Source organism: Sprattus sprattus (assembly GCF_963457725.1).
Source record: "Sprattus sprattus genome assembly, chromosome: 17".
In the NCBI taxonomy this organism is placed as follows: domain Eukaryota; kingdom Metazoa; phylum Chordata; class Actinopteri; order Clupeiformes; family Clupeidae; genus Sprattus; species Sprattus sprattus.
This window is the reverse complement of record NC_137915.1, coordinates 19793167-19821088: the sequence shown is the minus strand read 5'-3', so window position 1 is coordinate 19821088 and position 27922 is coordinate 19793167. Positions and strand designations below refer to the sequence as shown.

Genomic DNA, 27922 nt, shown 5'->3' with positions numbered 1-27922 from the left:
GTGTGAAGCTTTTCGTAGCGGTCGTTGGCAGTCCGAGGTGGCTCTGGCGCCTCAGTAAATGAACTCCCCCGGCACCTCTTGGAGGGCAGAGAAGGGCTCCTCAAACTTGAAGCGCTTGGAGATGGCCTTCTGGTCTGGTGTGAGTGTCTCCTTGTCAGACGTCTGGCGACACTGGCCCAGGGTGTATGCGGCCATGACGATGAGCTCCTCGGTGACCTCTTCTGGGTCGGCGTCCGGGTCGGACTCGGCGCTGTAGCTGGAGCCGGTGCTCTCGGGGCTGGTGGGCACCAGGAGGCACTCGCCCACAGGCTTCTCCAGGGGATCGGCGTCCTCCTTCAGGGCCTCTGATGGATGCTGGAGCCAGGGGTGCTGGAGACATTCCTCAGCAGTAGCACGTTCCCTACACACACACACAGACACACGGACAAAGGGATTAATGGGGGTTTATAATTTCCATAGATAAATGAATGAGCTAGTGGAAAATGAATAGACACACTCTAAATAAATGCATGACTGTTCCAACAGCACTGAATTTACGTATTGTTCTCCAGTACAATAGCGATATGAGCATTTAGGGCTAATTTACACACACACATCTATTGATTAGCAGATTTTTTCAATACGATTTATGAGAATCATAATTAGCAGACGCCTCAGTTCAGTCAAGCTTCTTAATGGATAACCACTCTGGACAAGTGACCGTTGCATCACTAACTTGGTGGGACAAAATAAGGCTAGAGCTCTATTTTCTGCAAATACTGAGCGACGCGACGTGGTGACCACCAATGGGGGTTAAGGCAACGTTACACACGTTGCTGACAGAATGAGCGATCGTGTCTAGTTCTGTAACCTTTGAACCACGAGCTAGCTGCGCCCCATTTGTCTCCCTCCTGTGTCCACAGGGTTAGTCTGTCTAGATCACTTCCTCCTGCTCCGTGGGCTCTACTTACTGTGGGTCTTTGATGAGGACTGACTCGATGAAGCGGATGGCTGCCTTGTCCAGGCATTCCAGCTCCTCCTCGGCGTAGTTGACGTTGATCTGGGAGATGTTGAGGAACGTCTCCTGCTTATCGTCCCCCAGGAACGGAGAGATGCCGGTGAGCATCACGTAGGCTAGAACACCGATACTCCTGAAACAGAACCACTGGTTTAACACGGGGCCTCCTGCATCAAACACACTGGTTTAACACGGGCCTAATCTAGTTTAACACGGGGCCCGATCCTGGAGATCAAATACAGCCCACTGGTCATCCAAATAAAAAAAGATGACATGAGCTCATACTTTTTTCAGATGGAGAGAGTGCAACTCACTGATGAACTCAAGTTCTTTTTGCCCCAAAAACAAATTTAAAGAAGAATAGCGCCTAAGTTAAACTTACCACATGTCAGTTGCTGTGCTGATTGGCTCATAATTCAAGATTTCAGGTGCTGTGAGAGGAAACAAGTACTGTTAGGATGAACATTTCTCCAAAACCAGTTTGGGAACCAACTCTGATCGAGGTCTGTGTGATTGTGTGCGGCGGAGAGCAGTCACTTACCTACATACTCGGGTGTCCCCATGATCTCTCGAATCTCCTGGTTGCTGCTCATTATCCTGGAGAGGCCAAAGTCCACAATCTTTATGTCTCCAAGGAGAGCGTCGCTGGTGAGGAGGATGTTCTGAGGCTGCAATACAGGAGGAGAGTGAGGAGACACATTTAGAGACCTTAAGCAGGTTAATTTACCGTTACAGCCATATCATTCAATCATACAGGAATGGAGTCTCAGGAGTCTGCCTGTCTCTGCTGCAGGCACACTTTTTGCTTATGCGTGTTCAGCTCATTTGTAATGCTCCAACCTTTGTGTGTGTGTGTGTGTGTGTGTGTGTGTGTGTGTGTGTGTGTGTGTGTGTGCGTGCTCGCGCCACGTAAAGGGTTTCTCTGTATGGAAAGGTCATTCCACAGAGTGGCACACACAGCATTTCAGTGCAGCAACATACTACTCCCTAGTGGCTAAACCTAGAATACATTTAATTTCATTCTGGTAAAGTTTTGTCCAAGAGCTAAATATGTGACCAAACTCTGTTTTACTGTAAACGAGACAACATCTAGGTTTTCAGCTGTTAAGGTGCACATTGGGGTCCCAGACTCACCTTGAGGTCCAGGTGCACCACGTTGTTCCTGTGCAGGAAGGCCACTCCCTCCAGAATCTGCCTCATGAGCCGCTTGACGTCGTCTTCCTTCAACGCCTCGTCCCGCTCCGCAATACACTGGTTAAAGATCTCTCCACCTGCAGCACTGGAAACACACACACACACTTAAGTTAGAGGTTTCCCCCCACAATTTTTAGAGTGGGCTGTAAATGAACAATAACATACACATGCAGCCTTAAATTCAACATACAACTTTATTCAGGACAACAGTGCCCAGAGTACTATAATGTATTTCATATCCCAACACAAAGGACATCAGCATTTCAACTATAATGGAAGTTAATATGTAGGAACATAAGCTGAAAGACAAACACAGACACATTCAAACACATTCAAATTGAATATGAGACCTTAAATCAGTAAAAAGTGACCAGTGTACGTCATGACACAACACAACAAACCAAAAATATAATTTGGTTAAACTGTAATGGAAGAAAGCATGCAGGAACATCAGCTGATCATTAATAGCATAACATGACCTTTCCTGGTCAGGTGCTTATGTATCAGGCCAGTGAATGCACCCTCCTCTAGACCATGATGGAAAACATGGCTCATGACCGAAAGCTTAAGGGTAGTAAGGACTGGTGGTACAGTATAGCCAATCCAGGTGGTTAACTGTGGCATGAATATTAGTGAGTGTCTTCCTCTACTGAGTAATATGCCTAACCTGCAGTACTCTCCACATGCCTTGCATGGAGAAATATAGTTACCACACACAGACTGTTGAGTTAAACTGCCTGAACAGCAATGACAGTAATGCTGTTTAGTTGATGCCTAATAAGTGACCAGGGTTTAAACCAATTAAACAAAGCTCAGACAACTCACGTCAAAGTCAGTCTACTGTATGACTGTGTGTTTATGTAGAGTATAGTATATAGAATAGGGTTTAATCAGCTGACTTTTAAAAAAAATTAGACAAAATATGAATCACAAAAAAGGAACCTAAAATTGTGCCTGTGCCTTACTAGTCCACACACTACACGGAGGCTCTTTGAATTAAGCAACATATTCACAGGAAATGACTGGCATCATGAAGAAAGTCTCAAGTGTTGTGTTCGAGGCAGTTTATGCCAGACTATATCCTACTCTTTCACCGTCTCTTCTCCAAACCCACGGAAATCCCACTCACCAGTTTTCTCCTTACAGGCAAAGGTAAGTATTGTACCTTTAACTGACCTAAGCCCAAAACTGCACTTTATCCAAGTGTTCCAATCGTCTCCAAAAGCAAGCTTTGCAGCCCAATCAAACCCATCATAGCCCAGTCACCCACCTCGGCCTGACAAAAAAACAAAGCCACAAACAAGAGTCAGAAATCTTGATTTGATTCCATCAAACTACTATTGAATCTTAATAGCCTGTAGCCGAACAGAAAAACAAATCTCCTTAAAGACGGAGTCATGCCAGATGCCAAGTGAGAGCAGACTGGGGTCAGCACCAAAATAAACGCAGGTGTCCTCACACGAGACTGCTGCATCACAGGGCAGGTAGAGGAAATCAAAGGCTTAGTGCACGTGAGAAAGACGACACCAGGATTACCGTAAATAGATAACCACCGCCAAAAACATCACTGACTAAATCTAGGCTTAGGACCTGCAGGGGGAGTTTTTGACTGTCTGGCGTGGATGACCCTTTGGATGAGGCAAATCACTCACCTTAAACGATTTTGGAACGTGAAACACGTGCCGTCAATGGGCTCTGAAAAAGCCAACATCACCTCAATAACAGCATGATCTACAGGCTGCAATGAGATGTTTTTACCTCATGTTTCAAAGACATTTTTCTGTCCCTTTTATTCTGCATAAACAAACACACACACGACAGGAAGTCACACCTGGACATACAAGACACAGCCAGTTAAAAGACGAGAGCATGCCACTTCCTGGGTATGGCCACAAACAGGAACAGTCTCTCAGTCACTCTGACACACACACACACACACACACAAAGACACACACAATAAAAAGAGCCCTCGTGTTCTCAGCCTTAACTTGGTCACATGTGTGCAGCTGATCCAGTTTGCCTATTCTCCTCTGCTGTGACAAATTCAATTGACGTAGAGGAGGATGTTAAGGCACGAAAGGAGCGAGGGCTCAGACACACACACAGGCTCGGCCTTTCCTGAGAGATTACTTTAATGGCTTGGCGTGTGTGACTCTGGCTGCGCTGGACTTTTGTGGGTAAAACCTTGCCAACAGGTACCTGACGTAAGCTGACACTGAGATGTGGGTAGCTGACATGAGCTTTGCAGGCTGAGCTGCTTAATGACAGGGTTGAGGGAGAGGGGGGACTTCCTGTAGTTTCCCAGACTGGCCAATAGGTGTCAACAGCAGCCAGATTTGACACTTGTTTGGGTAAAAGTGGAGCTGCTGGAGGAAAGTCCCTGATTGATCACACACACGATCACACACACACACACGATCACACACACACACACACACACACACACACGGGAAAAAAAAGCTGCTGAATTTCTGAAGCGTTTACTCTTTCCGCTGGTCTCCTGTAATTTGGTGACCTCCTAACCACCCTCAGTGGGCATTTCCGTGTGACTGTATCCGTCGTGGGCTGCCTGTGTTTACCAAACACAAGGAGTGCGCCCTGCATTTGGCCCCTGTGACCCCGGCCCACGAGGGGCCATCAGGAAAACGTCCTCCCTCATATTTCTGACAGTGTGCAGAGCTGCCCAGTGTGTGTGTGGGGGAGGCGCCGGCGGCTGTGCCACTGGTAGCAGCCACTAATGACAACCTGCAGTGCCAGGATAATTCAGTTTTTTTTCTTCCTTTTCTTCAGTCTAAACATAAGTAGAAGAAAAAGGGATGAGGAGGAGGAAGAAGTAGAAAAGAAAGATGTGGGTCATGTTTTTGGATGGATGAGACCAAGTCTGGGCAATCAGGGGCTAAAGGCTGCAGGATGAGGCCTCTATAATCTCTTGCTGTCTCACACACACACACAATTCCAAGCTGTGTGTCTTGTTCCCCCACACAAACATACTTCAAAACAGACACACACACACACACTTTTTTAATAAACCCTCTCTCACGCACACACACACACACTCTCAGTTCCATGGCCTTAACAGCAGCCTTGAGGAGATCAAACTGAGGGAGGATGTTTTTGCTGTGGCCTATCTGCAGAGCCCCGTTTGACCTTGGCTGGCTCCTGCTCACTGGACCTGTGTGAGTAATCGCAGAGATGAAGACTCCCAGCATGCCCAGGAGCTAGGAGCCCAGCGTGAAAACACAGAAGGCTGTTTAATTGGACTAGGCCCTTAATCAAAGCCTTACTGGCAACCTCTGAGAGAGGGAGAGAGAGAATAAGAATTTAATAAGTAAAGTCTGAAGAAAGAGGACAAAGAAGCATGTGTCCACTAGTATGATAACAATCATTTATCACCCTGTTAGTCCACAGTTTGGGGAAGTGCATCCTAGGTGTGGATGCTGGGAGGGTTCCCAGTCATTTACTAAAGTGAGGGCTGGGAAACCCAAGTAACTCACAGATACACAGTTTGAAAGTGCCTTGATCTCCACTTTCCGACTATTAACTGCAGATTATATATTGATTTTGTAAACTTTCTGGTGCGTCCTATGCATTGGTATGAATTTGTTTCTCAAAAAAAAAAAAGTTAAAAGAAATATCTTCATTGTGCTTATGTGGCTTTAAACAAGTGTGTGTGTGCTTTCATCAATGAAGCCTTTGATTTCAATTTTCATAGTAATGCGGCTCTTTCCGCTAATACATGGTTGCGTCAATACATGGGTTTGTTTTTTTAAATCATATAAAACAGTCATGTAGCTAATAGTCAGGAAATTACAATATAGCAGTTTGTCCATCTGCAACCCTTAAATGTGTATGTTCAGATGTTGGAATGTGTTTGTTTTTTACAGACTGTACAGAGGACTCAGACCCCTGCCCCGTAGACGTTGCAAGATGTTGCAAGCACAACATTTCCACTGGTCCACATCACTGCTGTGTTTGGTGGTGTGGCGTGTCCAGCTGGCAGCATCTGGGAGGGAGACTGGGAGATTGCGTGACCTCTGGAGTCTGGTGTAGGTGTGGCAACCCCCCACCTCCCTCCGCACCCGTCTTTCCCATATGAGCCGAAACTCCCCCTGCCAGACACCCACCAAATTCCTGGGCGTAGCCTCTGACGAGTCTCAGGTGACATGTGTGCAACGGCTGGCATGGTTTCGGCTGTGTGGAGGGGGAACGCCCTCTGCACCGTCGAGGGTGTCTGGAGTGTGGGGCTGGCTGGAGGCCTGGGCTTTTGTTTTCCGTGTGCTTTGTTTGACCGTTTTTAACACGCAACCCCACTACCACGAGTGTAGCGTGAAACTGTATATGCTGTGTAATAGCTGGCGTGTGTTTCCTGGTACGCCTCTGTATCAAAATGTGTGTGTGTGTGTGTGTGTGTGTGTGTGTGTGTGTGTGAGAAAGACAGAGTGGGCGAGAGAGAGAGAGAGAAAGGGAGTGAGTTAGAGAATGTTTATGTGAGGGGAAAGTGTGAAACGTGTGTTGTCACTCCACAGTTCATTAACCTGCAGTTTGCCAGGTCTTTTAATGATGACTCGAGACTATAACATTACTTCACTGTGAAATTCACAGGTACACCTGCCCAGTTTGTTTTAAAGGCCACGCTACACAGACCTCTACATGCTGAAATGCTCGTGTTCTCGATTAAAACCACCTCAATAAACCCGTCCCTCCATTCTTTCAACAGGCTGCTGTTTAACAATGGAATTAGCTGTAAAAAACCGACATGCATTTCCAGAGCCAGCTACAGGGAGGCCGAGCGTGCCGAACTTTCATAAATCAATAGGCCAGGAAAGGGAGAGCATTGATCCATGTTTGATCTGCCTACTTCCAGCAAATGGAGAGCAGAGTTCTGTCCAAGCTGAGTAATAACCCCATTCCACTCCCCCTCTCTCTCTCACACACAGGCTTTTTCAGCCAACCCTCGATTTGTATATGAACCTGTAACGTGACAACTACAAACACATTTGAACTTCAGAGCCATCACAATGAGAAACTGTTCTTTCCTGCCGGACAACGGCTTTCAACTGCACTGACCCAATTCTTTTTTCCATGACCCCATACCAACCGAAACACTGGAAACCACTGAAATGAAGCGAGCCTAGGTCCACCTACACTTAGTCTATACCTCTGCTTGCCACCTGCTAAATTCTCAATTTAAATACATAACAATTGAGAATTGTTGAAAACAAGGCATAACATTCCCACTCAAATATCTCTGTTGATTGCCAAAAAATAAAAAATATCGGTCATACACGTACTACTTTAGGCCTATATTTTACATTAGTGCACTCAGTTACACTAAGCTGAAAGCACTACCCTAGTCATTGTCAGATAAAGAGCCAGTCCCTTCAGAGAAGGGCAATCACAACCCCCCCCCTGCCTCTCTGGAGATTACAGCGCTATAGTGCTGCCCACCCCGCCCCCCCCACCCCAGCAGGCTGGCAGCCATGGTCTGGGCACTCACGTGCTGCCTCTGAGCACACTGACATAATGAACTCTCCGCTGGAGTCACAGAGCAGAGAGGAGGAGGAGGAGGGGTGGGGAGGCTGGATTCCACAGTACCGCCTAGCCGGACCGGCCCAGAGGAGCTGTGCGCACCCCCTCACCCCACCCCTGCTTGGACTTGCGGTCCCCCATACGCATGAATAGCACCCTATCATCACTGCTTGACTGTCATCCAAAAGCTCCCACATACATCCCCCCTAACCCTGCTCTACTCTCCCCTCCACTCCCCTCCCTTCCCCTCCAAACTGCCCCAGTGCCCCAAAATATCCATCAGTCTAAAACATACGACAAGAGAAAGAGGAAGAAAAAGAAAAAAAAATGACCCGTCCTTAACAGCTGCGCTCTCTCTTTCCTCCCTCTTCATTTCACGTGCGAGACCCTCATAATGACACCATGCATTCCGCTCTACTTCCCCTCGAAAAAAAAAAAAAAGAAGATAAAATGGCTCCATTATCATCAGTTGTGAATAGCACTACCAGGGCCAGTTGTGTGTGTAGAGGGGGAGGCATCCTCTTTCTTTTATTCCATTTTATTCTCTCTTTCTTCCTCTTCTGCGTCCCCCCTCTGGCTCGTGTCTCCTATGGAGCGCCTCCTCTCACACTGAGCAGAGGAAGCTGGGATTTGCCAGCCGGTCGGCCATGGCTGAGGGGGGATTTAAGACTGGGGAAGCTCCGCGGCAATTAAGGGATATTTTCAAGGAAGATTAAATACTAATACACGCCAACAAACACAATGTAATCTCGCTGGGGCAATACTAGATGCCAAATCTGAGTCGAGTGGGTCAGTCTCTTTCTCTCTCACAAACACAAGAGCTTCTCCCCTGCTGTCTGGAAAAGCTTTTGACTTGGTTTATATTTTTCGATCCATGTTTTGTCTGGTTGCTGGTTGTCTGCAAAATGGGTTTGGTCTCAAATTGATAAAATAGTGTGAAGTGATCTGGAAACTCAAATGAACAGCTGTTTTTATTTTTGGGAGAGTCTGTGTCGGTTGTTGCCGTTTTCTGTTCTTGCTCAACACCCAAAAGAGTCAACGCAAAATCAAGGCACACCTGTGAGTACAAAGTTGGAGTTGTCACTTTAAATACTAGCTGAGGTGAATTTCATGAGGAATCCTCAGTGACTGGGAGTTTCGAACTAAATGAGCACCAACACAATGCCCTTGGCCTTGAGCTTAGCATGCTAATCTGCAGAGGCAATCAATTATCTCTCCAATAACCCCTGCTGCCCCCATCCCAGCAGGCCCGGTCAGAAGCAGCTTTACTGGAAAACCAGCGGGCAGTCGCCATGAAAACTTAACGCCGATGAATCTGGTGCCACATGGGCCGCCGGGCTTAGCTTGCACTCACAATTTGTGGTACATTATTCGGCGGTCAGCCCAACTCCTCTTGTGGGTAAAGTAAAATAGGGCACGTACACTCACACATTTACACTAAAGCTGTCTGATAACAGATGAAAACAGTGAGGACTTACAGTGTAATTTCAAAAACTAAAGCTATTGGTTATAAAAAAATAAAAAAATGTTTCTGGAACAGGGGCATGTTTAAAATTAGAACTGGGCACAGAAACCCACAACTCCACCAGCAACAGTGCTTAAAGCAGTCATTGGAAGAAAACCTGGAAGGGATTACTCATGGTGGGTGGGGTGAGGGGGGGTAGGAAACGGCACAACACCTGCTAATTTGTAGCCTGGGCTGTTTCTGTGTGTGCTGGCTTTAATCTGATGGATCTGCTGCGGGTGCGGACCTCGTGGAGCGAGGCGGCCCTGACCCACATGTTTGCCAGGCAGCGGGCCCATGTGCTTCACATCCCTGCCGGCGCTTTATGAGCTGGTGAGGGTGACATGTGATGACGGCCTGTGCCACCTGTGCTTGGCACGCGATTTGCTGAGAGATAGAAGCCTCACCGCAACTGAAGCTGACTGACCAATCAAACATTAATGCTAGGGGCGACAAATAGGAGGGTGGCTAAGGGAGGGAAACCGATCCTCATCTGTGCCGCTGGAAAGTAGGCATCTAGACTTACTAAATGTAATATCATCTGTCTTTCTGGTGTTCATCTTCAACACACAGGCTTCAGACTTAGGAAAGGCATTTCACATATCCATGCCCTGAATTCTCGCTCACACACACCACCCAGCAGTCATCACAAACACGTGCACACGCACTAATCACACACTCCTAACGCACACACACAAAGATATATAAGTGCACTATACTAGTCTTTTCCATTTGGCCTGAAGTGTGAAGCACTTGTATGAAAACAAGGCCAAGCATTCCTTACTCCACAGCGGCTTTGTGCTGAAGTGTATCTGGCATAGTATGCCAGCAACGCTCCAGAGGGTCAATATCTGTGGCACACTGGCTCCATCCATACTGGGCCAGTTGCCCTCTGGGTAATAGGAGGTAGGGGGTAGATACACAGGACTGTTAGATGATGATGGACTTGAACTCAATCCATCCAAGCACATGCCTTTCACTGGCAGGGCAAAGGAAATGAGAATGACCACATACTGAGTGAGGGCTATTCAGCGTCCGCCCACCCACTACCCCCCTCCCTACAAACAACCGCACCACTGGCATGGAAACAAGGAGCCTATGGACATGGTTTTGGAAGCCAAGCATGAGAAAGGACCAATGCTGACTGCACACACACACTGCGACACACACACACACACACACACACACACCGATCCTCATAACTACTCTATCAATCTAAGCCTTCACCCACACCTTCCTTCTTCTAATCATCTCTGTCGTTCACTTAATCACACTTTTCACAGTCCCTATCTAGCCATACCCCTGCTCCCAACATCCTCACTGGATTTGGATTTATCTTTCTTTCGCTCTCTCTCTGCTTCTCTAGCTCCCCTCATCTCTCTCATCTCCCTCTGTCTCTCTCTCACTCCCTCTATCTTTCTCTCTCACCCACTCTCCCTCTAGCTCTCCCTCTCCCTTCTTTCTTTCTTTCTTTCTCCCTCCCTCCCTCCCTCCCTCACGTGCCCCTGTGCTGCTCTATAAACAGTCCCTTTGCGGCTTCAATGGCTCTGTGCATCTCTGGCAGATCTAAAGGCCTCTGCTGACCCCTGTCCAAAGCAGAGGGCAGCCCTTTCTCACTGGACACTCGCTGGGAACCAGGTCACTCTGTGGCCAGCCTGCCTGCCTGCCGATGGCTCAAACCGCCCGAATGGTGCCATATGCAGCCAAACACGGCCAGAGCAGTCCGGGCTCCAATAATGTGACCTCGCTCGCAAGTTCACTCAGAACAGGAGGATTTCAACTGCATTTAAATGACTCGAGGATCAATGCCACGCTCCAATGGGCTTAGGAGTTGACATGCGTTCATGACACGCACAGTGGAGCGGGAGAGATGAGGTGCTACTGGTGCTGTAGAAATCAGAGGCTGGGTTCATGTGATGGTTAATAGGCCTCCATCTCAAGAGTGACAACAGTGAGACACGAGGCCATCTTTGACCATGCAGTTCAAAACACTGCTTGCTCCGGCTCAAGGCTCTGGGGTAGCATAACTTGAGCAGTACCATCAACACACGACACGCACACACCTTAGTTTTCATTTGCTACATTACTCACTTACAAACACTTACATGCACAAAAGTTATTTTCAAAAAACTACACAACCCCCCCCCCCACACACACACACTCCCTGCCCCTGTATCAGGAGTGGTGGGCATTGGGTAGTGGGTGGGGTGACCAGTGTGGCACGTTGCTTAAATAGCTCTGGCTCACTGGAGCGTGCTGGATATCGCCCCAGGCCTTACAACCGGATTACTGCTCACCCCTGTCGCTCGCTCTCCCTCCCTCCCTCTCCATTTCTAGCTCTTCCCTTCTCCCTCTCTCCGTCTCCCCCTCCTGCTCTCTTGTACCGTTCTCAGTCTCTCAAGATTTCCTTAAGTCTTGCTATTGCTCTCCTTCTCCCTTTTTACATCTCCCATTCCATACACTCGTCTTCGTATGCTCTCCACGTGGCTCTCTGCTACTCACTTTACTCCTCTTTCCAAATCGATATTCATGTCACTCTATGCATTTGGGTATTTTCCTCCCTCTTTTTCTGTCTCGCTCTTGCTCTCACTCAGGATAATTTTTTTTCTTCTCTTCACTGAACCACCCCTCTCCCTACCTCCTCTCCCTACCTACCCTCCCTTCCTCTCCCCCTGCCTAATGCTGAGTAGGGGCACAATGGGTATAGGAAATTCCTCCCTTAATATTTTAACCACCGGTCATGGTTCTGCCCCCCAATTACGGTCTCCATGTGGGTCAGTATGCTGCCCAGAGTCATAGGCCTGGCTCAGGAGGGGAGTGTTGCCATGCGTGACACCCAACGTGACAGTTACAGGACTTGAACTTTCACCCACTTGAGACTTGGGTCCAACACAATTGCCACCTCGACAACCGACCACCCTACTTAAATCCTTTTTCTATTGTTGCCTGTGCTTTTAATCAAAAGACAATGGGAAACGGTGGATATGTAGATGTGCTGGTGTGTTGTGTGTGTTAATATAAAGAAAAAAGAGATGGGAGACAGGAATGTGTGCGTGTGTGCATGCATGTCTGCATGCGTTAGAAACACAAATCAAGCAATTTGCTGGGCATTCTGTAGCATGCTAATGACTGCCATGTGGCTGTCTGTGTGTTTGTATGTATGGGGTGTATGTATGCGTGTGTGTGTGTGTGTGTGTGTGTGTTTGTGTGTGTGTGTCTGTATGCGTGCGCGTGTGATCATCTTGCTGGCCATTTTGGAGACTTGGCTCAGGATGATCCACATGCCAATGCTTGTATGAGAGAGTATGAGCCAGTGAGTGTGTGTGTGTGTGACACTCACAATTCAAGCACGAGCACCATCTCGCTGGCCATCTCGTAGACCTGGTACAGGTTAACCACACGGCAGCTGGCTGTGGCAAGCTCCAGCACGGCGATCTCGTGGATGATCTCGGAGCGGCAGTCCTGGCCCTTCCTCCTCTTCCTCATGTACTTGGCGGCATACTCTCGGTTCGAGCACTTCTCCACGCACTTCCGCACCACCGCAAACTTCCCTCTGGCAGACAAGAGAGAGAAAATCAGTTGACACCTCAGTACTACCATACAAACTGGTCTTAAAGTTGATACGCAACTGAAGTGGATTAGATAACAGATGTCAGTGATTTTGTTCTGGCAAGATTACAATACAGCATTTCTAAACATGGTGTACTATCCGTACAATAAAAGCAAATACGGCAAAATTAGGTGCATTTATTGTATCAGAATCCTCAAGCAAACTCTCTCTCTCTCCACTAAGAGACAAAACTTTAGTTAATGTGCTCAATGAGGGTAATGGCTCATGGTTGGGGTGTATTGAGTTGGGGGAGAATGTGTGTGTGTGTGTGTGTGTGTGTGTGTGTGCGGGAGGGGGGTGTTGTATATTGGGAGACTGGCACGCTTGTTATCATTGGAGCTGAACATCCCTTTGTCCCCGGCCGGCATGGCTGTGGGATGAAGTCATTGGGTATCCCGCGTCCATTTCCCAAGCACACAAGCAGCTGCTTTCACAGCAAGAGAGAATGAGGGTCTGACCCATTTTTAGCTTGGCGGGCTTCAAGGTGCAGCGCCACAACAAGCAGCTAAACAGAGATAGGCTCATTACTGGGGCCTTGTTTAATAGAGTGCCATGGGCTTGTATGAACTTCAGTTTAAGTTTACCAGTGATGCTGAGAAAAGGCTTGCACTAAATGAAGCCAAGCCACTTACATACAAGCCACTTAATGTCCACGTTACTGTGCCGGTAAGCAAATAAGTACTTGGGTCAGAAAAAATAAAAAATAAAAAATGAGAATTATCTTAGGATGGAATAACACACGTGTCTGTTTAAGGTGCTATTCATCATGTCTTCCTTCAGGAATGGTCAAAATTCATAAAAAGAAAACCGTGCCTTCAGACAAGTGATTTAGAGCCTGTGAAGAATGATCAAGACTCAGTGAGGCATGGTGTGAGGAAAAACACTCTTCACTCGTCAGGGTCCGCTCCACTCATGCTGTGAGAGGCCCGGAAGATTTAGCTTCTGAGAAGAGTTGGCCAAGCTGTCGAGAGACTTAAGAGCAGCCTGGCTGGAGAGCTTCTGTCCTGAGCTGGCCTCACTGATCCATCTGCCCCATGGCCAGCTAAAGGCAACCATGCTCTGCTGTGTCTTTTCTAGTGGTTTTGGTTTTCTTTTGCATTCTTTATTTAGACTTTATCATTGAAGGCAGGGTAGGAAATGTATTTATTTGTTACTTTTCTTGAAATAGTCTTTACATACCGATAGCAATGGATAAATTAATGCTCTGACAACAAAAAGCAAAAAAGAGCTAACGCTAACAGACTGTAGCTATGTTTACATGTACTTTGTATGTGACCCTCCTGTGTGCATGATCGCAGGTGTTTGTATTGTATTTGTGAGCAAGTGTCATTTTAGGGTATGTATCTTATGTTAGTCTATATTGGCTTTGAACAGAACATTTTACACATGTCTTATTTGTGCATTTTTGTACAGAGAGAGGGAGACATGAGGTAGATACAGTTAGCAACAACCGTTTGCAGCGTTTTTGCCCCACTCTGAGCACTCTCGCTCTCTCTCCATCCTGGACACTTGCTCCAGTAGACACAGACAGGCAGTCTGCGTTGATGTGTTTTAATGGCACATGGCTTTGGAGGGGTCTGAAGGAAGGGGGCTACAATGTTCTTCGGTTGTATACTTCCAAAAACTATTGAACCCTTGCTGGTCTCTCCAGAATTGCCGAACCTACCTTTAAAGGTAGCGAACAACCACATGTTTGAGAGATTGCAAATTAACGTCAAGGATTAACGTCAGATAAAATATATATTTCCATGTTTGCAAACTATCATTCTCGGTTTTGCTAACAGGACTTTAAGCCTGATTTTTACAGTACACACACAACTACCAAATTTCTGTTCAGTTATGGAAGTCTGTCAATTTCAAAAAGATGCCACCACTGCCATCCCAATCAAACGCTCCAGTCTCAATGTCTCTTTGGGCTGTACAGGTTGAATGGTTGTGCGTGGCCTACAATGCTTGAACCCACAAGCCCATCGCAAAACTGGATTTAAGGCTGATTTATGCTCAGAGACGTAAGCGCAAGAGGCCGCGCGCGACCCTTGCGCGACTTTTCACGTCTTGCGTGCGTCGGCCCCTTTTTCTAGACTTGCGTCATTTTTTACGTAAGGTCTTACGCGAGCCTCGCAGCCTGCATTCTATCAACAAATGAGATGAGGTTACTAAAATATTCTGCATGTCTACTCAGTTTTACAGTGCTTCCCAAGTAAAGGTTTGAAAAGAACTTCAAGCTTCAGACTTTCTGTTAGGGAACCTGTTATCTATCTGCAGAGCAAGTGTCAGGCTCATACAAAAACATTAACGTGAATTAATTGATGCTAATACCTAGCGCGGTCTCTATAGGATTCCCCATATACGTTAGCATTAAGCTAACGTATTTTCTACCACAGTAAACATGCAATACTATGTGACTGTTTTTAGAAAATGAATGTTACGTGATGAGATTACTAAAATGTAGTCTGCATGTCTGCTCAGTTTAACAGTGCTACCCAAGCAAAGGTTTGAAAAGAACTTCAAGCTTCAGACTTTCTGTTAGGGAAACAGCTTCGTCAGAAATCAGAAGCATGATCCAGGGGGCAGATACGGAAGCAGACAGGAATAAACTCAACACTCAAGAGAGCCACTGAAGCACAAGGTAACATTCCAATGAGAGAGGGAGAGAAAGAAATAAGGAAGCAAAGAAAGAAAGATGAGAAAAACAGGCAGAAAACAAAAATTAAATCAGTAAGGGAAAAGGGCTGAAGATGGTTCATGAGCGCTCACACAAGTAAGTCTCAGACAAAACATGCCCTGAAACTAACTAACAAAGACCAACATAGCCCTTTTGTTCAATCATGTCCTGAGGTGCTATAATTGACCGTGAATAGCACAGCCCAGGTCAGTGTTGAGTCTGGCCCGCAGGGAGTGTATCTGTGTGTGCTGATCCGACCTCATGTGATCGTCATGGGTTTGGATTGGGCCTCCAGGCTCGGCAGGAAGCAATCTGCTCTGCACTCAGCCCCAATCTGTCCAGTGCCCATCAGCTTTACTACCAGCAGCTGGGGTCCACCTTCCTTTTGAAAACATGCCCTCAAAAACAAAATGAGGAAAACTTCAGAGAACGGGAGATGGGGAGGGGGGCTCCTTTGGGTTAATGCAGGCATGATGAAAAGCAGTGAGGATTAATGTCTGTTCTGGGCCTTCTGGATTTGGAATCCCTGTGAATGGAGGAGTGGAAGTGAAGAAAGAAGTTTCCCGTAGAGTTAAGACCAGTTGTGAGGGCACTGTCTGGATGAGATAAGAGCGGAGGAGTAGTCAGATTGCTGGACAGACAAGTGTTTACATTACCGATGGGAGGATGACAAGGGACATGACAGTGAGAAGGAGGTCAGTGACGCGGGCACTACCACAATCACCCAATCCAATTAGATCGTTAATTAGCCTACCGTTCACTCCCATTGAACCTCAGGGTCCTGGCAAGCCACAGATGTCACTGCGGGACCTGTTGTTAGCTATACTTAGGCCTTTGTTTGTGTGTTTGTGTCTGTGTTTGCATGGATGTCTGAGTAGATCAGAATGTGTGTATATGTGGATAAGAGTATGTTTATGGTTGTAAAGGTCTGCAAGTATGTGACTACAGAAGACAACGAGTATAAGATTGTTTATTCATGAGAAAGTGTGTATAGGGCAAGAAAAAAATGGCCTTACAAAGAATGGCCATACATGGCCTTACAAAGAGGGATGGGAAAAACAGTGCAGCCAAACAGATGGCAATTACCAACTTTTACATAATAGTGTGAAAATTCTTCAGGGGGCAGGTCTCATGACAGTCTCGGGGAAACCCGGCGCTGGCATAATCTAAAGCATTCATTACAACTTAGCAGCCGCAAGGTCAATCGCACAGGCTGAAAGCTTACAACCTCCAGTATAATAAGGCACCTTCCACGCTTTTGAAACAGGCCAATCAACCAGGCTAATAGGCTTTTCCCCACACTTAACTTCTCAGTTACGGCATTCCTTTAAGCATGTCTTTCTGTCTTTCTTTTAGCTCCTGCCATCCAAAACTGGCTTCCTGAAAAAACACGCTTGCCACTGAAGAAACTTTAGGGCCCTATGAAATCGAAGCCAAACACCCCAGTCCCAACAGGGATGAACTCCCAACACCAGTAGGGTTGGTGAATACACAATGCCAACACATGGCAGAGGAAACGCTCAGTCTGATTATTAATCATTATTCAGTCATCATGTACTGACGTACTACGTCATTACAATTTTGACAAAACGTTTTATAACTGACAACAATAGCTGTCTTTTGAGCTTTTCTGTTTGGCCCCTAACTATAATCTGGACAACGAAACCGAGAGGTTGATATGAGATTTACAAAGTTGTTTACTTTTGCTAGCCTTCTCTGACAACATCTTTGACGTGCCAGTGTCAACTCCCACAGGCCATTTTCCCTACTAAATTCCGCAATTCCATCCGCATTTTCCGCGGAAATCATAGGGCCCTAGACCTTTGGGGAGCAGGTGATCCTCTAATCTCCTTACATAAAAACGTTCTAAGGTGTGTTTAAAACGGAGCGAGGGGGTGACTTACTGCCTGACTCAAATCCAGGCAGCACCTCTGGCATGCCTGGCACTCAGTTAGTGTGAATAATGAAGCTTTGAAGCCCACTGGTCCGAATACCTCCGGTCTACCTAAGTGTGAAGTTCAATGAGACGTGAAGGAACTGTCCAAATTCTACTGCTTGTGGATATGAAAAAGGCACTCCAAACTTATTTCTAAACTCATTAAAAATCGCTTGTGATATGGCAAAAAATCTTTTTACCAACTCAACCAAATACGGCGCAGGGCGTACGCCAAGTGCAAACTACAGTCCACTGCCTATCCAAAGGCCTTGATGTCATGCCGAGCGCTGCTGCAGCTGGAGCTGGAACAGGAGCATCCGGGCTGTGATTTCGGGTGACCAGAGCTCTGCTGCCTTTTTAAAAAACGAGCCGCAAACCCTTCCTGCAGCCGTGTCAGCACATTTCCAAAAGCCTGTGGCCTCATGCAGGCAACACCCTGAAAAGAGGTGGCTTTCATGTGTGCGAGGCCAACAGTTGAACTCAATGCCTGGAAAAAAAGAAAGAAACATATTTGGGAACATATGGCTTTTTCAGTCACAGACAACAGCTTGGCCAGTGACATTAATGGCATGGGCAGAATAAAGGGACTATGAGGGGAAGAATTTGTGTGTGTGTGTGTGTGTGTGTGTGTGTGTGTGTGTACGTACATGTGCGCGCTTTCTTTTGGCTCTTTTTGTTGGCTTGGCCAGCTCTATTTTTAATCAGTAATGGTCTGGGCCCCCATGCCCTCTTCCATCGAAAATTAATGGACATCTTTATTCCCTCATACACATATCTGGGGTGGCGTGCCTCCAAGCCCAGAGAGGATTTAATTTGATAAGGCTTGCCATGAACGAATTCCAGCAATGATTGCATGCCAAGGGCTGAATACCTCCCCACTTGAATGGCTTCCATACAGTATCCTCCTCATTCATTGCAGAGATGCAAAATCACACTTTCCCCTTAGTGCTTATAAAGAAGCTATAGGTGCTTTTTTTTTTGTCTAGGGAGGAATTTGAGGAATTCATATCCTTTCCCCTCTAGCTTACTGTACTGTATGGGCCAGCCATAAGATAGACCTGTTGACAGATCTAATCTCTCAGCTCTCTGTATTAACATTAGGAGCGTGGTCTACGCCAGTTGGCCCTCAAGCTGGACACAAGCTTTGTCCTACCCTAAAGAGACAAAGTGTGGGCTTTGACCCTTGAGAAGATCACTGGGTCACTCTTAGTCGCAGTTCAAGCCTTAGGGATGCTGACAGATGGATGAAGAGGGGCTCCGTCAGTTTGTTGATAAGCAAAGAACATGAAGTGGACGACTCCTGACAAACGGGCATGGAGCCACTGGCAAGAACCGGAGAGAGTGACACATTCTCGAGAGAGAGAGAGATTAACTACTGGGGTTTCAATGGTTCTGTAAACTACAACCCAAAATACTAATTGTACACAAAGCCACAGCTGGAATCACATGTTGGAAATAATTGGGTGTGGGTGTAATTCTGTAATTGGAGTATTCACTGATACAGTTGATTTTTTTGCTTTCACTACTCAGTGGTCACCAGTTTCAGTGCTACGTTGTCATCATCCAAGTGACCAGAACTAAAGACTAACAGACAGAGACTAAAGACCGACTCGTGCAAATCCTCTCAGCTCTTGTTGTGCATTTAACAGTTGACTGCAAAGCCCCCAAAAGACAGCCCTGCCTCATGTGCCGAAGCAGCAGGTTGATCTGCGGACTAATGGAGCTCTTGTTTGAACCATCTGGACACGTGCCATTTAACATGAGCGGTCAGAGGGTATTACCCGAGAGTACTGCATACAGTCATCCTCTGACCATCCGGCTCTGGACTTACAGACAATGTGGCAGGAAATTAAGCAAGCATGCATCCTCCAATGAGTTGTACTTGTTAATAAAGAAAAAGGGGAGGGATGCTTTTTGGAATTTGACAGGTTGGCTTTGGTTCTAAGTACAGCGAGTGGGATGCACAGAACAACAAAGCTAAGTGATATGGGTGTTGTCTGATGGCCAGGGAGAGATGAGAACGAGAGACAGAGAGAGAGCGAAAGAAAGAAAGAAAGAAAGAAAGAAAGAAAGAGTGCACTGTAAGCCTGGGGACTGATTCCCTGTCTACCCTCTCCAGCTGTTGCGGGTGGGTGCATGTGAGTGTTTAAGGAATTGAATCCCCCCACCCCCCTAAGTAGGACACAAATAGACAATCACTTAGCTGGGCCACTCCCGGTTCAGTACAGCTGTCAAACCATTTAAAAAAAAAAAAAAAAAAAAAAAAACACCACACACTTATACACTAGTCTGAAAACACTGAACACTCGCTGCGACTGAAAGGCGATATCGCACAAAGGAAGGTTAATGACACTGTGGGAGATGCCGATTTCCTAATCTTGCGAGAGCAAGTGCACTTGGGCTAATCAACAACTCATGCTCTGTTGACTTAAGTGCAGAACCTATGGTTTAAACCATGACATCTCCAAACTTTGCAGCTCCTCTCAAAGAAAACACATTTATCAACAACAAGCACTTCGTGCCTGAGTAATGAGGCAGTTCCTTCCCCGACACAGGCTTAATCTCCTCCAATCGAGGAATCAAAACAAGGGTATCGCTCAAGTAGCTCCCCCCCCAAAAAACCTTCCCAGAATGAGAAAGTTCGAGCTCTTTACTCGGTTCCTAAATTGAAACTAGAGGCCTGTTTACTTAGGGCCTATGAAGGATATAATGAACTCTGACATGTGACCCTCACACATAGAAGGGGGCCACCTATTCACATGGTCTCCCAGCACAGGGGCACTAGACATTCTCTAAATACCTTGGGAAAGAGCATTACCTCATCTGTATGCCTGTGCTTTATTTTGTTAAAGCAGACTTTGGCCTTTCATCACTCGTTCACTCTCTGTTACACGGTTCTAATTGCAAACAATCAGACCCAGGCTTAACGTGGCAATGCCTTTGTGGACACAGACAAATGCCTTATTCTGGGGGACTTCATCAGGGTCTTTGTTGGTACACCTTGGAACATGAGGAATAATCTGATAAATTAAATCTGGGTGAGGGGGTGGAGAACACACCATGATGCTCTCTTAGTCTGGCTCACGCAGACCATGAAAACTTCCTTGGAGACTAAAAAGGCCTTAGTATTAAATCAGTTTTAATCAAGCAGATTACGCCAAGCTGAGGTTGAGGGACATGTGAGGGGTCCTGGTCTAAAGCCTGCTGGACAGCTGTGTGGTTAGTGGAGAGGCCCGTGACCAAAGGGAAGGAAATCAACTTAACGGGATGACTACGGAGGAGGAGAGCATGACAGCTTTTCCTTCATCCACTCCCTGACATCACACCCCAAATCTCTTTAACACCAGTTCACTAGACTAGAAGGGAACAAAACACTGAGGCTTAATAACATACTTTCTATTCACCCCCCCCCCCCCTAACACACACACTCCAACTCCCTCCCTGAAACCGTTTCCACGGTGCTCAGCAGATGCTGCCACCGTCTGAGGCCCCGAGAACCAAACACCATGAAAAGCGAGGCGATGATGTCATGGCATTCTATCAGGCTGTCAATGCTGGGACAGAGGTCCTCTTCTGTGGGAAAGAAGTGGGGAGGGGGGGTGACTGGAGTTCAAAATCGTTATTTGGGGATAGAGGGAGTTTAGTTGGGCCTTGATCAATCTCTCTGTCTGTCTGTCTGTCTGTCTGTCTGTCTGTCTGTCTGTCTGTCTGTCTGTCTGTCTGTCTGTCTGTCTGTCTGTCTGTCTGTCTGTCTGTCTGTCTGTCTGTCTGTCTGTCTGTCTGTCTGTCTGTCTGTCTGTCTGTCTGTCTGTCTGTCTGTCTGTCTGTCTGTCTGTCTGTCTGTCTGTCTGTCTGTCTGTCTGTCTGTCTGTCTGTCTGTCTGTCTGTCTGTCTGTCTGTCTGTCTGTCTGTCTGTCTGCGTGTGTATGTATGTATGTCTGTGTGTGTGTATAAACGGGGATCCCACTGCACACATCTAACCAAGAAGCACTCATGTCCTGTTTCCAATGAGGACCCCACACATGGGCCTTTCTCAATATGCCTGCCTATTTGTAACATTCAAAATGACCATTGGCCAGTGAAAGGGGTCACCCCCCCCACTAAATACTGCGAGTGCCAGCCTGGTACAGCCCAGCAGTCGCAAATAGACTCCAGCTGCATTCTCTTCTTTAATGAAAGATGGCAAAGATTCCTCTTTGATGAAAGATCATTGGGAGGTCAAGTGACTAACAGAAAGGTTTTCATTCTTGTGTACAATAGACACTTTTTATCTGCTTTTATAAAATTTCTGTATCTGTTTATAAAATCCATTGCGTTTTTTCCATATGAATGGCATTGCTCAGCACAGCGTCGCTCAGCTTAGCTTAGCCAGTCGACTTAGCACAGCCAGGATTTGTATTTCCATCAGGGTCTGCTCGCTTGAGGGTATCTCTTCAAGTATGGGATGAAGGCCACCGAGGTGTCCCGACATAAATATTTGTCGAAGTGGAGGCAAACGCTCAATGACAACTTCATGAACTCCACAATGCATTCTCCATTTATTCCCCAGTAGTCTATGTATTCAGGAATATATAACATTAGCCTGCAAAGGAAACATTTGATGTAGTCTAAAAAGAAACCAAACTGTTTCGTAATTAATGTTATCGTTTTGTAATTCCATGTGGGTAAGCTTGCCAGTCCGCTAATTCTCCAGATAACAATGTTCTTCAACCTTGGAATTTATTGAGTTCATACCTATTATCACAATGAGAGAATACGTTTTTTGCTTGCTTTTATTTCCTCAAATAAAAACCGAGAGTCAATTGAAAGCCAGGACCTAGATTACACGGGAAAGGTCCATTGTAAAACACCATTGGCTATCCTATCGGTAGGAAGATTACATTTAACTGGGTAAATGCTAAGAATAGTTAAATATCGGAACTTTATTTCACTAAAATACTGTCAACAGGTCTACTGTTTGTATTCCTTAAAACCTCACAGGCCAAGCAGATTGATTAAACATTCTTAATAAATGTCTACATAATATGAACGCAAAGAGCCATCACAAAGTTAATTAACGTTGCTTGTGTTAGCCTGCGTTATTCACACAATAAATAAAAAAGCTGTGGAAGGGCATTGAGATTAAATTCAACATACACTATCCACATGTGAAGTATGGGAGTTGAGAGATGCATCAAATATCATCAGAATGATACATGGTTGTCTATAGTGAAAGACGTCATTCTGGCACAGTTTGGCCCTGCTCAAGAGAGGGTCTAAAATTACCAATGAAAAAAAATAAATAATAAAACACAGGATGGTGGCACGGGCTTCAAGTTATGGTCTGACTTACCTTTGAAAACAATGAGGCAAAAACAAGGGCTTAATTAAATTATGATCATGTCATGAGAATCAGATGAGGTAGAGAACAAGAAGAAATGTCCCAGATAACCAAAAGAAAGAAACTAAGTTTAAAACTGACCTTTGGATCATGAAGGACAGGACACTGTTCATTAAGGGTAAAAGTTTCCCCTGCACATTCATGGAGAGACCAAACCAACCTAAAAGTTGAGCTACTGGCTGAAAGAAAATAAAAGTATCTGGCATGCTGTTTAACAAGGGTCATGTTTTGGTCTGGTTGTGTCAAAAAATGGTACGACCAAGCCAGTGAAATTCATTAAGACTTGGAATTCAAACAGCTTAGCAAGGACTTACCTCAGTAGTGCCACAAGATCAGCTAATTCATTAATTACAGAATTACAGATATTAGCACCTAAAACCAAACCAAACAAAAGAACGGACTATTGCCAGCCAGCCCGACACATTTCTAGTCTATTGTTCATTCCATACAGCCCAACAATCAATTTTACCATTGTCGAAATACCTCTACAACAGACGTAGTATGGCCGTCATTGTTTGCACTTAATAAAGCGAACATCTTTTGTGGTCTGAGATGAAGAGTTACTTGAGATCTAGAGCTCTGTGCAGAAATCTGTGAAATACACTAGGCAATATCATCCAGTAGCCAGCAGATAGGACATTTCTAACGTTAAACCAGGGATTCCCCCCAACCCTGGCTCACACTCAAGAAGTCAATTTGAGGGTAATTCAGTTTACATCTGAGACTCTATAGACAGTATTCTCGTGCCTTGCCACGGGCAGGCCTGGCCTATATGGACATCTAAAAATAGCCTGAGCTAAAAGTGAAGCTTTTCTTACTTCCCTGTGCAAACGAGGCATGGATGCTCTAGCCAGACTGGCCTCCTATGGGAACTGCTTCAGCATGGCCAGCCAAACACAAACACAAACCCCCAGCAGCCAATCCGGATGTGCAGAGGCTTTTACAAGCTCGTCCAATCCGGACCAGAGACGCTGGGCCTATAGATGACTAAAACAGGTTTGGTGGAACCAAGCAGACAAAATTCATGGCCGACAGCTATTTTTTGCATCTGTTAAATGTGGAATGGCTGACAACAGACAAAAGTTCCTTCAGTTTGTTTTCCTTCTTAATCACTTTACCACATGATCTTTTGTGCTCCCCCTGACCCAGAAGAGTGGATGTACTGTTAAGAGAGAGATCGGTATGGACCATCAACACAGCATGACTCCCCATACTGAGGAGTTATGTTGTTTTGCTACCATCTTAATGAGTGCCATTCGTCTGATCTCCATAGCAGAACTTTTGGAGTACCAGCTATTGCAGCAACATGTTAGATGGCTATACTTATGGCTAAGTACATGAAATAATAATTATGAGATAAATGTAAATTGCAACAGCCTTTCAAGTCTCAAATCAAATTAAGGTTTTTCCACACACTTGTGAAACAAAACACTATGGCTAGGCTAATGCATAGGAATTGTTTATATGGATAAAGCTAAGCTGTTCCTTTGAAGTAGACTACATGTTTCTTACTAATCTGATATGTAACAGGATCTACCCTTGATCACGGCCAGACTGTAAGTTTCCCCTAACCTCTAGCCTATTGCAGAACGAGGGAGGTAGTTAAGACCAAATGTCCCTTTATAAGTAACATGAAAGTGTCTGGTCTCAAAGGCCGCTTTACTTCAGTTGGCCTAGATTACATTTTAGAGGAGACTGATTATCCACTGTTTTCTTGAGTAAACACATCTCTGCATTACTGTTTGCTCAAGCAATCTCAAGCAACAAGGACACTGGAGACAAATTCAGCCGACACAACACAAAGTCAGGGCCAGACTAGGCACACTATGTGTTTGACATCAAAGAGTTAGAGGAAAACTGTTCCAAAAAAAGGAATTAAAATATGTTTCAGGCCAGGACTACAACCAGGTCTGTGTTCAGAGCAGGTCACGTGATATTATCCTGCAGAAAACATTAAGCTACGATGGATACCAGAGGTCTGGTCTTTTCTAGGGAACATGAAACAAACTGCAATCCACGTCTTAAGGGCATTTCATCGAACGACCGCACAATAAAAGCGAGGGGGAGCATTATAATAATGCAACCTTCAGCTGTCTGGAAAACTGCTGGGTCATACAGAACAGTGCTGCATAAAAAAAATGAGAGCTCAGCTGGACATTCACCCCCAAAGAGAGCAGACTATGAGGCTAGGCTGCCAAATGATTCAGCACTTCGGTGATGTGCCAAAAACCTTCCTAAACAATGCTTTAGAATATTGTGCATAAGGCCTGTGCTGAAAGTGTTAGACGGATTAGAGTAGGCTACCTGTTTCATTGTGAGACAAGAGTCTCAGTTAAGTCTGTTTTGTGGCCTAGGTCCAACCAATGAAGTAATCACGAATCACAAGTGCCAAACCAAAATAGCATACCCAAGTTAGTGCAAAATGCACCACAGTTGTTGTCCATGCACTTCCATACAGAACTTGGATTTCCTTACTTCCTATGGAATGCTATTGCTATGGTTGCCTTTTTTGGTGTGAATCTCATGTGAATTGTATTTAAAGGACAGAGTTAATGATCCAGTCAATCAAATTCATTCCTTAGTATGCTGCATAATATTATTCTGATACCCTGTGTCAACTATTATGGAATGCCCACTAAACAACATACACAAATCAGCATGTCTTGTGTATTACCGCAATATAGAACAATAGCTATGTGCCTAATTAGAACCCAGAACTCTTCTAGCTAAACAGAATGGCAAGCGTCTATGGCTCAAGTCCAATGTCATGTGAAAGTCAAGACAAGTGAACCCACATAATGTAAGTTACCCTTAAAACTTTTTTACCACTGCCAAATGAAAATCCATTTAAGGAAAGACAGGATAATGTTCTTCTCATTAATGATTAATACAATGACGTATAAAACAGACTACCCATTGAGGTTAATGTTGTGGTGGTCAGGCAACATAACATTAAATGCCCTGCCAAGTAACGGTAACTCTTAGCAAATTACCATTTGCAGCGAAGAAAATAAAAGGAAGAAACAAGCCAAGCATTCGATGACATGACGGCAAACCACGCCGAGTCATTTAAAAGGGATATTAAATGTACCCACAAAATTGATTCACCTTATATCGTTAGCAAATACTGACATGTTAAACAGCAACGCAGGAGCAGCAATGCCTAGCTGCAGATGGGATGGTTACTGCATGCAGTAAAGTACACTCACCTGCCCAACTCTTTGCCCGGTATGATGTTGTAGTGCTCGGTAAAAGCTTCGGTCTGAATAGGGGTTTTGATCTCGCAGAGCAAACCGGACCGGTTCTGGTTAGATTCAGCCGTCTGGCCATGGTACCGTGTTCGGCTTCTTGCCTCGGTGGTCCGAGGGCATTCAGGAATCATCTCTGCAGTTTTGACCACAGACTCACTTCTTGGCTTCGTTTACGTTAGATACAAACCCGAACTGGTCACGTTAGCTCAATAGTTAGCCAAATAACTGGCAAACTCCTGCGCAAACCTGCACCGGCCAGCAACTTTTGCGACTGTTTTAGTTAAGACAGTCTATCACAATAAAAAGTTGAAACACTTTCAGAATGTTCTCTCTTACACTAGCCAACGTTGACAGCCGCTGGCTAAGTTAAGATACTTTCCCCCGGTCACAGACCGCTAGACTGGTGGCTGTTCTCCGTCTAACAGTATTTCTGAGAAAATGTTAATATATCATACGGTACAATAGGCGTTTGCATCTTGTTTATCTTGTTAAACTGAATTAGGTGATCCCGATATTAAACTGAAACGACGAGAGTCCGTTACCATTTACTCTTTGCTGATGATGCGGTCCTTCACACTGTGCAGTTTGGCTTCTGTTTAGCTCTGTAGATACTTGGCAGCTAGCTTCATACTTTGCCTTTAGTAACCGTGGTAACGATCTTGATTGATAGGTCGCTCAGCCATATAGGGTGGCGCTGTCGCTGCCAAATGTGAGGACCTGCCTGATGTGAGGCCGCATGCGCAAACTTTGCGACACTATTGTAGTACAACGAGCCAGGTAATGCCGGTGGTGTAGGCTACAGCATGAAGTGGAATGACAAGCGCATTTGTTTACGTTTGAAATCCACCAAGGTTTATGATGTTAAGCTTCATGTTTATTGAATTATTAGTTAAGCAGTGCATTCATTAGCCTACTAGTAACAGTAATACAACATAGCCCCATATGTTGACACTGAGCCATATGCTGTAAACCGTTGACAAAATTATAAAACACTACGTTAAATAAACCTACATTATGCGTTAAGAGAAGCCAGATACGTTGATATTAAACCATGTATGAGAAGGTTTCCCTGCTCTCACACTAGATTCGGTAGGCCCTGTGCTTTATTCATTTAACTTCAATCGTCAACTCTTTCATTTCAGCATTACAACTCTACAAGCCTCAACAATGAAAGTCGTGTGAGAAAAGAAAACATGGTTAGAGAGGTACTTTTTGCACATTGTCGTTTCTTTGACAAAGGTAGTTTCAAACGTCAAAATAACAGGCTAAATCAAATGTAATGTGGAATAGCAATGATTAATACAAAAAACTAAAATTCCCATTGAACACTTACAACGTCATGCGTCAAATCGTATGAAAACGTAGCATATTCATTCATTTTCTAGCTTCAACGTCAGTATGTAGGCACATTTTTGGTCAGGGCGATGAAAATCGAAAACCTAACTTTGCCCTCTGCTGGAAAACAAGGTGAATGCAGGGTGGAAGGGCGCTCGGGCATGGGCATTACCTGCATAGAGGTGCAAGAACAAAAATTGGGAAGTTAGCATTCCCCTTGACTTGCAGCAACCAGAACAGGTAAGAACCCACTGACAAGAAACCCCCTCTAAAAAGCTAGAAAACAAATCTCGGAAATGAATAGACATACACCCTTTCAAACCTGCAACATAATTGTCAACAGAAAATTCTGAAAGGACAGGTTGTACAAAGTGATTGTTTATTGACATTCGTGTACACTGTTATGAGACGACAAAACAAAAGCACAGCCTGAGAATTTCGTGACCTGACACTGACAGTTTCCCCCATCCATCTGCTGATGTCCCCCTTTTTTTAAACTTATTTGTGAGCATTCATTAAAA

The 27922-nt window shown here is 45.4% G+C and overlaps 1 protein-coding gene across 1 annotated transcript; it reads right to left on the bottom strand.

The window, feature by feature from the left end:
* Positions 1–51: 51 nt before the first annotated feature.
* Positions 52–26197, bottom strand: stk17a (serine/threonine kinase 17a; the record flags this gene model as incomplete). Its single annotated transcript, XM_080854841.1, has 7 exons — positions 52–400; positions 951–1130; positions 1380–1428; positions 1539–1665; positions 2132–2276; positions 12565–12777; positions 26025–26197. The coding sequence occupies 7 exons, from the start codon at positions 26195–26197 to the stop codon at positions 52–54; spliced, it is 1236 nt and encodes a 411-aa protein (XP_080710967.1).
* Positions 26198–27922: the final 1725 nt, after the last annotated feature.